The sequence below is a fragment of the Setaria viridis genome, chromosome 8, assembly GCF_005286985.2.
Source record: "Setaria viridis chromosome 8, Setaria_viridis_v4.0, whole genome shotgun sequence".
NCBI lineage: Eukaryota > Viridiplantae > Streptophyta > Magnoliopsida > Poales > Poaceae > Setaria > Setaria viridis.
Window position 1 is genome coordinate 17,458,734 of NC_048270.2, and position 12,754 is coordinate 17,471,487.

Sequence of the window (12,754 nt, forward strand, 5' to 3'; positions counted from 1 at the left end):
AGACGGCATATGTGTGATCTACTTGTTCAACTACCGTTAGAACATTACTAGATCTGGTGGGTGTGTGACCGCGGGAGTTTCAAACCCCGTAGGTCTACTGCTCCTACTAGTGTCAAGTCCGGTGGGCGTGTGTGCGTGAGTATGTGGTGTTAACCTCGATCTAAACATTTCCAGGATCATTGTAATGTTCTCTTCTTTCTTAATGAAATGAGTACAGCTCTCCTGCGTAGTTCGAAAAAGAAAAATACTACTAGATTTTAAACCTATTTTACAACTGGACATCCTCCTTTTATGGAATCTGAGAACCCGATATATCATATGGAATGAACTTTTTACGAATCAATTTAATTTCTAAATAATGCCTACAACCTACTAGATCAAGTAGAATTTTTCTAAATTAAATATTACCCTAGACCCTTTAGCACTAACCCGAGACACATACATCTCCATATGATGCACCTCAACTACATCCTCATCTCCCGTCGCATCTCACCTCGTCTCTGCACGTGCGAGGCAGAAAGTGCTAAATGATTTTCGCTACGCCGACACCCGCCTAGCCACCAACCTTCTCGCTCCCCTCACCCGTTGGCCCTCTCAGCTCCGATGGCGGCGGTGAGCTCTGCCGACAACTACCTAGCCACCAACCTTCTCTCTCCCCTGCCTCGTTGGCCCTCTCAGCTCCGATGACGGCGGTGCCACCAGAATCGCCGCCACCAAACCCACCCCGCCCCACCGTGGACTACCGCACCCCCACCAGCTGCTCCCACCGCCCGTGGCCCACTTCGCTGCAACATCGACACCCACGGCCACCTACCGCCCATCTTCACGCCGCTCTCCCGATCCAGTCCGGCATCCTCTATCCCGGTCGCCAGCAATGCCCGAGCCAGCGACACCCTCGCCACCCAGCAACCTAACGACCACCCAAGGCTCCATAAGCCAAGCAGTGGACACAGATCAACCTGGTAGTCCCCAACCTCAAAAACCTAACCCCTCGCTTGTTCTCTTTCTCCAGCAGTGAGTGACGAAGTGTGATCGTGGAGGAGAGAAGAGTTCCTTCCTTTGACCGGTAACAAAAAGAAAAAGGAGCGTTATTTCTCCTACATGCTGTGCTCATGGAAGTGATAAGAGGGCTTTTGGTTTATACCGAAATCGAGAGGCCTCTCCATTTATCTTTTCTAGTTTATCAAATATCCATTGTATTTATCTTCACACATGGTACAAGATGAATCTCTCCTATTCAAATAACAATAAGTTGTGTACACATCCAAACTAAATCTGAATCTCAGCTGGATTTCCAGTTAGTATCTGCCTCATACTCTTAGAAATTGGTACTGCAGAACACAAGGTACGGAGGAACTTAACCAAAACTGTTCCACCATATGTATCAAAATGGCCGCAATCAATTAGCAGGGACCTTTCGGACAATTCTCTTTCTCCGAGGTTTTGAAGGGGCATCACCATGATTAATACCTAGAAGTCCAAGGCCAGATGAAATCGCATTATTGGATAGAAACCACCCTGACTGTTGTTCCCCAGCAAGCTCTGCTAGACCACCATAGCCTCTCAATAAATTGTCTGACCGCAGCAGATCAGCTTCCTCACCGATCCAGCCACGTCTTGATACTTCCCCAATTTGAATATTCATCAGCCTGCAGATTTGAAAATAGTTGCAATAGCATGGCTAATTTTCTAGTATTTTCATATTAGCACATTGCAACTTAGGAGCATCAAGCTTTCATTTCATAATTATAGTTTGTAATTTGAATATTCATTAGCCTACAGATTTGCAATCAGTTGCAATAGCATGGCTAATTTTAAAGTATTTTCAGATTAACACATTGCGACTTAGGAGCATCAAGCTTCCATGAAATAGTTGTAGTTTGTAGGGTGAATCATGTATCCAAGCTAATGAGTTCTATAAAAAAACACATTACAAATAGTATAACTGACATTTAGTCCTCGCATACCAAGGGTTGCAGATAAAAGTGCTTTTGTAGAGACATACCTTATCGCTGTGCTGAAGAAGATTGCAACACCAAGAACATCAAAATGGTGTAGCATAGATCTATCAAAGCCACATAACATCTGATACCGCAAATTCGCGTACAGCCCATAGAAAGCCCCATAACTAAGAGCATTAGTGCTGATAGAAGGAATTGGTATCGACAGCCTGCATACAATAAGATTTGTCAAAATTATGATAAGGAAGTGGAGCATATAATGAAAATAGTGATGAATCACACATAGTAGCTAACCTTTCTTTTCTAGCAGAAATGACTTTAGATAGACCACCCTGAATAGAGCCAACGACTAGCCCACCTAAGCAAAGCTGAGCAGCCTTGCTAAAGAAGGATTGGGTTCTCCTTAGAAGATCAAACTGTCTCATAGGATAGCTCTTTTCAAATATATTGTTGGGAACTCTCTGAATTGTATAAGACCGGCAAGGTGCGAGACAACAGAAAACAGCTAAATTGCAAATTGTGGCAGTAAAAACATTGACAAACACCAAATCCAATTCTTGTTGAAACCTAACACCAGAAAAATATGTAGGATTAGACTATAAGTGCAAGAAATTCAGTGTGCAGCACTAAAAGAAATGATAGTGCATGGCATACCTCTCCTTACGGTTCTCCATCTCCCACCAAACAGATGAAGTAATGGTAGCTAGAAATTCTAGTGTCATCTTATGCAAGAAAGATGGATCTGCAAGCATTCTGCAATTTAGAGAAAGTAAGGAACATGTTAGTGTTAGGTTGTACAGTAAACAGAAGGGGTGCTTCAATAAAACATAGCCACTTGCAAACAATATATTGTTGATATAGTACTATGATGCTTACTAAATAATTATAGATGTTCAGAAAGGAACAATGTGTGAGCTGCATGTGTACGTAGTAATCACATGAACAGGGAGAAATGATCTAGTTCAGTGCACGAATCCACTATGAATGATTCCATGAACTAGCTACATCTCATTAAACGCACATAAATGCCAATTTCATTCAGCTACCCAACAGAAACTTGCTCCATAACTGACAAGACACTAAACATATTTCAGATGTTAGATTTATTTTTACTTTCATCATCTACCCAACAGCAACTAAACTAAATCCAGATGTCATAGTTATTTTTACTGGAGAAACATTCCAGAAATTATGTCATTTGCATTTCTAGAAGACCAAACCATAACAACAAGGGCAGCCAGCATATACACAGAGGATACAACTTAGCGATATGTGGTATATTGTCTTGTGGCCTAAGATACTATATGCTTGTAAACAATCATATGAACATTTGAAAGAATAATATTAAAAAAACTTAGCTACCATATTTGATGATGAACTATGGATATTATTAACTTCATTAGCAACTATTGGTACTTCCGGATCATTACATCACTGAAAAGCATCTCTATAGCATGGTAGTATCCAAGAAGGGAAAATTATGTCTATGTAGGTGAGATGAGAACTGTCAAAACTAGGTCAACATGAGAATTGGGAAAAAATAGAGGTATCGATCCAGCTAACAATTGATAAAAGAAAAGAAAAGGAAGAAAAGAAAAGGAGAAAATAGTAGCTCCTCTAGCAATAATGCTGAGAAAACCATCTGAGGAAGGTTAACAGCTGAGGAGAAAAATAGCTTAGCAAATATATAGCTACGAAGAACTATAAGTACACTGATAAGTGAGGAATTACCTTCCAACAAGCCCTCTTGAGAAAAAGCTTGGAAAAGCCCGAGAGAAATATCTAGCCTTTGTAGGTCTTCCAAATATTGACAAATATTGAACCATTTGGGCCGAGCTGACCAAACCCTAATGAAGGTTCAGGTCATCAGTCCACAATCAGGTCTAAACTCTATAAGATCACAAACAAAGTACAAAAAGATGCATACCATCTCGTAAGCTTGACGCAAACCAGCAGGCAGATTACTCATTGATTTGTACCACTCTTGAAGAACAGCATCAATGAACTCTCTATTAAAAAGCTGTACACAGACGCAGAAAAGCATCAGCTTAGGTACAATGTCCATGCTGAGTTGCTGACCATAGGAAAGAGCTTTAGTATGTGTTATACCTCTTGTATAACAATTCGTCTCTTGAAAAATCCACCTTCTTCGTCTCCATCTTCAAAATCATCAAAATAATCATCATCATCACCATCATCATCCCCACCATCGCCACCACCATGGCCAATTTTTTTCCCAATGTCTCCACCACCACCAGCAGTTGCCAGCTATATCGTTTTGCAAGGAAATAAATTATGAATAGAAAAGGTTGTAAAAGCTTAAATGTTCCTTTAAGCACTAGTAAACCAATTCCTCAACATAAATAATAAAATTAATGGTACCATATTTAATGTACGAAACTGTAAAGAAAATTGTCAAATTAATATCCAAAGTGGAATCCCAGAATAGCAAAGTGCAACGTAGGATACACTAAATAATTCCCACTTGTGATACTACCAAATGAATCATGAAGGTCAAGGAGAACGAAATACCCATCCATACTTAGGTCATAATGTACTCGCTACTCGTGATTTTAGGATATTATGAACTTCGTAGGTAAGAATGGGTATGGACAAGCAAACACTTGTGCATTATACGAATCCAAGTACAAAATGATTATAACCAACACTCAAACACATAATATGTGATAATAACTGAGAAAACTGAAAATGCCACACGGATCTCATCGCAATTCACAGTGCACTATACATGTACATTGCAGGAAACGTATTTTGAGTGAAAGTTTAGATTACTTAAAATACCATAATCAACTTCCCACATCTCACATGGCAGTGATATGGCCAAGATATTTGTTCATCACAAACTTTTGTTCACATTTCAAAGCATTGCTAGAAAAAAAAGGGATCACATAATTCAAATGCTAGGTAACAGAACCAATTTTTATATCCTTCAAGAAAACGGCTAGATTTTACCTTAATACCCTCTCCATTCATTTTTAGTAGGCATATTAGGATTTTCAAAGTCAAACTTCATAAATTTGGACAAACAGTAGTCACATTATATGCACACTTTGTGTATAAAAGTTAGAGTAAAATGCACCGGCGGTACATGAACTTGGCCGCAGGTGTCACCCAGATCCCTGAACTCCCAAAATGCACATTGGAGTCCCTAAACTTGCTAATCGGTTCGTGCGACGTCCAAATCTCCATAACCCGCGTTGGACTGCATATGTGGCACGCTGGCTGCAGGTTAACGTGGACCTAACATGTGGGACCCACATGTTAGGTTCACCTATCATTTCTCCTTTTCTTTTCCCGTTTTCTTCACCGTCACGACCTCCGCACCAACCAAGCTCACCCCGTCCAGCCCCGGACCTGCTGCGTCACGCTCGGCGCGTGTGCGCTGCTGAAGGAGCTGCTCTGCCGCACGCCACCGCCCCGTCGTTCCCGCGGCCCTACACGCCGTGCGCCACCACTCTCCATCGCACCCGCGGGTGTGCTCGATGCGCGTTGCCATGCCCTGTCATGTCTATGGTCACGCACGCTGCATGGGGAGCCGCTCGCCACTTCCCGTAATGCACGCGAATCGCGCCCGCAGGACTAGCCATGCGCCGCTACTCCCCATCACGTATGTTGGCACGCGCGCCGCCGGGGGCTGCTCGCTAGACGCCATCCTCACGCCTCCCAGGCAGACATCACCACGCACACCCTCGCCCGCTCGGCGTGGGGGAGCTTGATCTCCATCGCAGGCGAGCTTCATGACCACGATTGGAAAGGAGTGGAGCAGATCGGCGCATGGTTGGGATGAGGCAGGGTTCAGCAGGGGAGCGTCACCACTGTAACACCCCATGTTAATGACAACCTAAGGGTGTCAATAAGGAGTTAATGACGTGCTTTGGAGCAAAAGGAAGGTAATTTGACTCAAAGTCAAATTCGAGCCGAATTTGACCGAAATTGCAATTTGGAGTTTCAAATTTTGATAAATTTGGCAAAAATATGAAGTTGAGACTTGAGGGTGTTTAGAACTCAAAGGAGTGCAGTTGGAGACTAATTCTAGTCTTAAACCCCTCAAGAATGTAACCGAAGAAGGAATCAACAGAGTTACTATTTCCCGTCCGAAAATACGCGATTCTGAGAATCATAAGGAGTACCCAACTTTGGAATTAGTTTCTACCTAATTCTTCATATAAGTGGGCAAATGTTTTTGGACATTAGTGGAATATGGTCCTTGGAGAAGCTAAGTGGGATGTTGTTGGCCAGAGAAAATGGAGGATTCCAATTTAAAATAAAACTCAAAGTCAGCAAGCTAAGTAGTTTTTGTTAGTTATAGAACACGAATAGATGAAGGTTGAACCATATGGAGTAAGTTTGAGCTACTCAAATCAAGTTCAAAAGAAGGGCAAATGGCCCTGTTACAGTGTCTGACGAAACTGAATCCTATCAAAGGATTCAGTACAGTTCGGTTCTGCCCGAACTTGGGACTTAAAAATTTCGGCCCTAGAGTGCTTATCTCGGGTAGAGGCCAATCTATCAATTGAAGTGCTTGAATTCCTCTACAAGTTTGCTTAAAGGACTTTTGGACCGTAGGATTCGAAATCGACCGATTTGGGAGGTCTATGCTTCGGAGTGAAGGAAGGGGGGGAACAAGCAGGAAACAGAGTCGTGTCACCGCCGGCACTCTCGCCCGTCGGCCAGCGCGATGCGCTGGGCCACGTCTGCACCCACGCAAGCCTACAAGCTAGCCGAGGTGGCACTCATGCATGCGGTAAAAATTTTGTATACGTACCGCTCCCGCCGTTGAGTTTATCTGTTTACCATGCTGCTCTGTTTTCACCGTCACGAGCAGAGCACGGCCGAGCTTCGGTTGCCGCTCGATTTCCGCCGCTCCACTGCCTTCCCCGTCGATTCCTCCCACCCAAATCCCCACCAGCACCTCGCCAACACCCGCGCCTCCCCGTTTTTCCAGTTTCCCCACCGGCGAGCTCCTAATCACCGCCGTTTCCGTCCGCCCGCCGCCAACGTCCTGTTCACGGTGAGCTCCTCCTTGCCGCCATCCTTTCTTCGTGTGGTAAGTTTTGGGTAAGTCCACGGGTCTCTAGGGAGCCTTAGGAGGAGTCGAGGGCCGTGTGTGTGCTGTCGCCGTGCTTGGCCACGGCTGGCCGCTAGCCAAGCTGCCCGTCGCCGTGGAGAGGCCAGCTCAGGCCATCTCCCGGGGGGGCCGCCGCCGCCCAAGGGTGCGTCGTGGCCTGGGGGTGCCTCCCCGGCCCGGCCCCGTCGCCGGCCGTCGAGCCCCGCCAGCCCCTGTCGCGCCCTACTTTTGGGCACAGGGAAGAAGAAGGCCCCTGGCGCCAAGGGTCCACGCGCCAGAGAGAGAAAATGACAGAGAGAGAAGGGGGTGGGTTGGCGGGTTGAAAAGAAGGGGAAAGAAGGGCTGGTCCAAGGGGCCTAGTGCGAGAGAGAGGGGGTAGATAGGAGGGTAGTAAGAAAAGTTTGACCGGAGGTTGTGGATAATCATAGGTTTTCCCTTTTGTAGATAAAGAGTTTAAATTCAGTTTTCACCATTTAATTCACGAGAAATTCTAGAAATGTCCCAAAATAGTGAAACCAATTTTGTTAGGATTGTTTTATTTCCCTTTATGTATTAAAATTTTTAAACCTTAGGAAAAATAATAAAATTTAGGTATTTATTTAATGCCTTTTGATCAAGGTATTTAAATAAATGCTTAACCTTTATTAAATGCATAAAATTTTGAATAATGTTTTCTTACTCACAAATTATTATTAAACTATAGGAATTAAGTTTTGAGATTAGAAAATATTTATAATGCTTTCTAAAAATAAAAGCAAAGGGCCTAAGGTAGGTTAGTAAAGAGATTAAAAATGGTGAGTTAATCTTTATAGGTAGTTTAGTGTTGGCTTGCAACTTTATCATGATGATAGGTTGTATAGTCACTTGTTCGCTTGCAACTTTCTCATGAAGGAAAGTTGTATAGTCATGTGTTCAAAAATTTACATCTCTAACCCCTGCATGTACTAAATCGTAGACATTGAAGCTCCAGAAGGGGAATTCTTGGAATTATCTGAAAAACCTTCGGAATTTGAGGAGATTGTTGAGTTGATCCCCTGTGAAGCCGGACCGTCAAACAACACTAACCTTTTTACAGATTAAGGCAAGCCCCGGTGCATCTATGCCTACCTACTTTGGGGTTATTATTTCATGTGTTCAATTATTGGTTATTTTCTTTATGAATGCATTAAGTCTAGGAGTTTATTGAAACCTACTCTTGTGCATGATCCTACCTTGTTTAGAGGACATCTTTGCCACTTGTTCACTAATTAGTAACTATCCTATGCTTAGCAATGCTTAGATACTTTGCTTAGCTCTAAGGTAAATCTTGGTCATACATGTTAGTCAAGGAAAAATAGCCTGGAAATTGGAAATGCAGACAGAAGCTAGAAATGGTAGTTCTGTCTGCTAAGTTAATTTGGTTAAGGCCCGATCGTTGTCTTAACCTTTGATCAAGTGAGTTTTACCTGGTTGCTTACTGGGTATGGGACCAGTAAAGCCCGGTAGGTTAGTTGGCTCTCTGATAGGGAATATTTCGTACCCGTGCTTGACGTGCTGGAGAATGGCAGGGGCGTAGCTAGAAACTCACATGGAGATCAGGCCAGACGTGGGGTCCCATGTGGGGGTGCGTCCCTGGGTTCGGTAGTTATATTCCCAATCTTTGGGTGTGGCTAACGAAAGGTCATTATGTGCAACCTGGACAGTTGTACATAGCTGGTGGTCGGGTATCTCCTGCAGGATGTAAATTGATCCGGATCACCGCAATTCTCGGTTATGAATGCACTTGATCACCGTTAAGCATCGTAGTGTAATCCAGTTGAATGCAATATTTTTCCGAAATTAAATATGTTGTATGACTTAGTTCCAACTGGTTGCTAATTTTTTTTTCTTTCGCCATCTAGACTGGTCAGGTAACAAACTCAATCTGAAATAAAACATAAAACTAAGGTTTCACTTATAGTAAGCTCTTTTCTGCAAAATGTGAGTCAGCCAGTACACTAAACAGCTATCATTCAGTTTTGGAAAAACTATTTATATTGGTTAGTCGGGTTAGTCTTGCTGAGTACCCCGTATTCAAGGGAATCCTTCGTTGCTATTTCAGAACCTCAGCAGGAGTCCGCCGAGGGAGAAGCCCCGAAAAACTAAGGGTATTTCTATGAGTCTCATAATACCCTAGAAATAAAACTCAGTTGTTTAACTTTCACCTGGACTAATTTATGTTTTAAACTCTTAGAATTGCTCTGATCTGCATTGTTAAGTTTGTTTCAAACTATGGTTTGTAATAATTCGCACCTCGATATGTATGTAAATGTAATATTTGTTGATACCTTCCCATCGTGGAAGTGATCCTGATGTATGGCTATGGATCACGTCGTGGATGTTGAGGAGTCCTAGAGACACTCGACGGACTACCGGACTTATACTGTTTTAAGTGCGTTTCGGATAATTGCTGTTCTGACAGCGATTAGGCGCACTTAAACCAGTTTAAGTTGGGCGGTTCAACGGCTCATCCAGGCAATGGCAGCGGTAGGGGCCCGCCGCATCATCAGGGCCGCCCCTAACCACGCCGCTTGGGGCCGTCCCGAGGCTTGCCGTGCCCCCCCCCCCCCCCCCCCCCCCCCCCCGCGCGCTCGGAGCCGCGTCGACGTCGCTCGAGTCCATCCCTACGCCACTTGAGGCTTGCCGCGGGAGCTAGCAGGGAGGAAGGAGATAGAGGGGAAGGGAGGGAGAGATGATATGTGGGCCCCGCATGTCAAGTCCACATCGGCACATGGACTGATTAGCATGTTTAGGGACTCCAATGTGCACTTTGAGAGTTCAGCTGCAAAGTTCATGTACTGCCACTGCATTTTACTATAAAAGTTATATGGACATATTCATATTTGAGTAAATGTCATGCCAAGTACAATTTGCACGGTGGGTGCAAACAGGTCATACTTTCCCTACAAAATGCTCAAACAGATCATAGATTATGTTAAGTGGTGCGCTAGATATCAAAAGCAGACTTCATGGCCAATGTAACTCGAAGTGGCATTTTGCAATCCATTCAGTATGACAACACTATTTTGGTGGGTACGATGAAGGAAGCCGCCCTCCTTGAGGAGATTGTGTGAGGAATAGCCGTCGCACTTAGGTTAAGATGCAAGTAACAAAGTCACAACGATGACCTAGATAAGTACATGATTGCACGCCATCCATGGTGGCGGCACGGATGACTCCTGTGCGTCAAGCATCATGGGCATTGCATGACCTTCTACGGTGAGTCCTGGGCATGTTTTAATCTGCAATGACCATAGCTTTTCGCTCATTACGGTGAAAGGTTTGAGTAATTGTTCAATTGGTACTTCTTTTAGGGCTCATAGGTCAAACTGAAATGGGACTACACATAAACAATGGTTAGGACAAATTGCAAAAGAAGACCGCAATGCACATATTAAGAGATCTCTCAATACAGACTATACACCATCTATTATCCAAATTGTTAAATGATATCAGAGCATTGGCTATATTTTCTTTGTCTCCTATCATTCTTATTTTCCAGCTTGAGTTAACTAAGGCAAACCATGATCTGTGTTCAGTGCCAACGTATACCAAAGTTCTATGCCTCTCTGTCACTGCAAGTAGCAACGGAGTTCATCATCGTGGCCACTCGCGTCATACTTCAAACACGCGCAGTCCTAGGTTTCTGTCATGCCGGTGCAAAGACGAACAATCTCCTCAAGGAGTAACAGTTTCCTTCACCTTGCGTGCTGAAACAATCGATGCTGAGCGGATAACAGAATGTTGGCAAAAAGGGTAGCTGGTTAATCAGAGGGGAGGAGTCATCTTTTGCAAAGAGCTCATCAAGTTAGAGCAGACATGGATGACAGTCAAGTTAACATGGCCATGTAGTCCACTTTTGACCTCAAGCGTACCACTTAAACATATTCTATGACCTATCTGCGCATTTTAGAAGAAGTATGAGCTAGATGCACCGATCATGCAAGTTGTTGTACTTTGCGTGTCATTAACTATATTATAAGTTAAATTGGTGGTTAAAGTACACCACCAAGTCCAAAGACTTTTTATTTCAAATCCTAATATGCCCACTAAAAACGAACAGAGGTAATACTAGTTTCAAGCATTGCTATATGATATCCAATCTACAGCCATAAAAATAAGATGTGAACAGCTCTAGTTGCTATATTTCACAACGCCATCAGTTGGCTTCTTATAATTTATTTTATGTTGCAGCCATAATTGTCAGGGATGACACGCTGTGGCCACTCTGGCATTGACAATCAAAAAAGTGTCAGTCAAGTGGTGGGACTAATAGTCTAAAATGGCGGATGCAGCATTCAGTACAGCACATAGCTGCAGAATCCATGACACCCCACAAACAGCTATTGCATAACATAGCTGCAGAATCCATGGCACTCCACAAACAACTCTTGCAGAAGCAGAACTAATACAACCCATGGTCGTCCTCCTTTATATAGAAAATATGTTGCCATTGAGAAATAGAAGAACTGATGACCACAATGTAGATACTAGCTAATTCAACTCAAACAGGGGTATAAATTGCAAAATGGCCGGTCATGTCTAGCCACAACGGATCAACCGAATCAACAATGGCATCAGCAATGTATTTCATTCCACGCAAGAAAAATAAACCAATAACAATTGACCCATATGCTCACATTGAAGTGGATGTGAAAATTACTATGCCTAAGCTATATCTAATTCAATATTCCAACAGAAATGAAAAGAAGAAAAACTAGATAAGATAAGGACACAGGACACATAGCTACATGAGTACTCCAGCACGTACCTCCGGATGAGCCTTCTTGAGCCGCTTGGCGAGGTCGAGCGGGGCGTTCTCGAGCGTGACGGCCCCGAACGCGCCGCCCCGCCGCCTCCCGCCCTTCATCTCCGGCGGCGCCGTAGCGGGCGCAGCGGCGAGGCACCGCTCCAGCTCCTCCGCCGCGTGGTCGGGCGCCGGCAAGGCGGAGGCAGAGGCGGACGCCCGGAGGACAAGGCGGGGGCGAGGAGAGGGGGGGAGGCGGGCGCACTGGCGGGGTTGCTGCGGGTACGCGTGAGCGGGGAAGGGGGCGGAGTGGCGGGTGTGGTGGTGCGCGGAAGCGGCGGCGAGGGAGGTGGCGGAAGCCATCGGCGTGGGTTGGCGTTGGCGCCTTCACCCGGTCAACGGCGATTGCGGTGGCTGCGGTGGCTCCCGGGAGGACTGAACCGTGGTCGAACCGCCGCGGGGTTGGGCGCTTGGCGTGACGAGGAGAGCTATCTGCTTTTTGGAGCTTCACGCTCAGATGCAGCCTCTGGCGATCGCTCTTTCGCTTTTCTTTCTTCCTTTTTCTTTTGGAAGAAGATTTTTTATTTTTTTGATAGTACAAGGGTTTTAGAAGAAGTTTGCTTTGTACGTTCTGGCCTCTGGTCGCTTCTGAATTCTGATGGCTGCCCATGGCCTGTGGGCCGTGGCTGCGCGGCTCCGGGGGGAGGTTGGTGGTCCATGTCTACATCATTCCTATCGCCGTAATAGTGGCCGCTATAGCGGTAGGTACACTCCCGCTACAAAGTAGCGGACTTAAGATAGTATGTTTCGACTTAGCGGCTGTTATTATCTGTTATTGCTCATGTTAGGCTGTTATTCGCTATATTTTTGATATATGAATATGAATCAAATGGTAGTAATAATATTTAAAATGGTTATTTAGGTAATGACAAAGAGTAA

General features: G+C 44.5%; 1 protein-coding gene across 1 annotated transcript; it reads right to left on the bottom strand.

Moving 5' to 3' along the window:
* Positions 1–1,115: 1,115 nt before the first annotated feature.
* Positions 1,116–12,343, bottom strand: LOC117833731 (protein RETICULATA-RELATED 1, chloroplastic). The gene is made up of 8 exons (XM_034713329.2): positions 11,840–12,343; positions 4,071–4,229; positions 3,889–3,981; positions 3,693–3,808; positions 2,616–2,714; positions 2,256–2,528; positions 2,006–2,170; positions 1,116–1,649 (listed from the first exon to the last, which is right to left on the bottom strand). Exons 1-8 carry the CDS (start codon positions 12,176–12,178, stop codon positions 1,400–1,402), a joined length of 1,494 nt encoding a protein of 497 aa, XP_034569220.1. The 5' UTR covers positions 12,179–12,343; the 3' UTR covers positions 1,116–1,399.
* Positions 12,344–12,754: the final 411 nt, after the last annotated feature.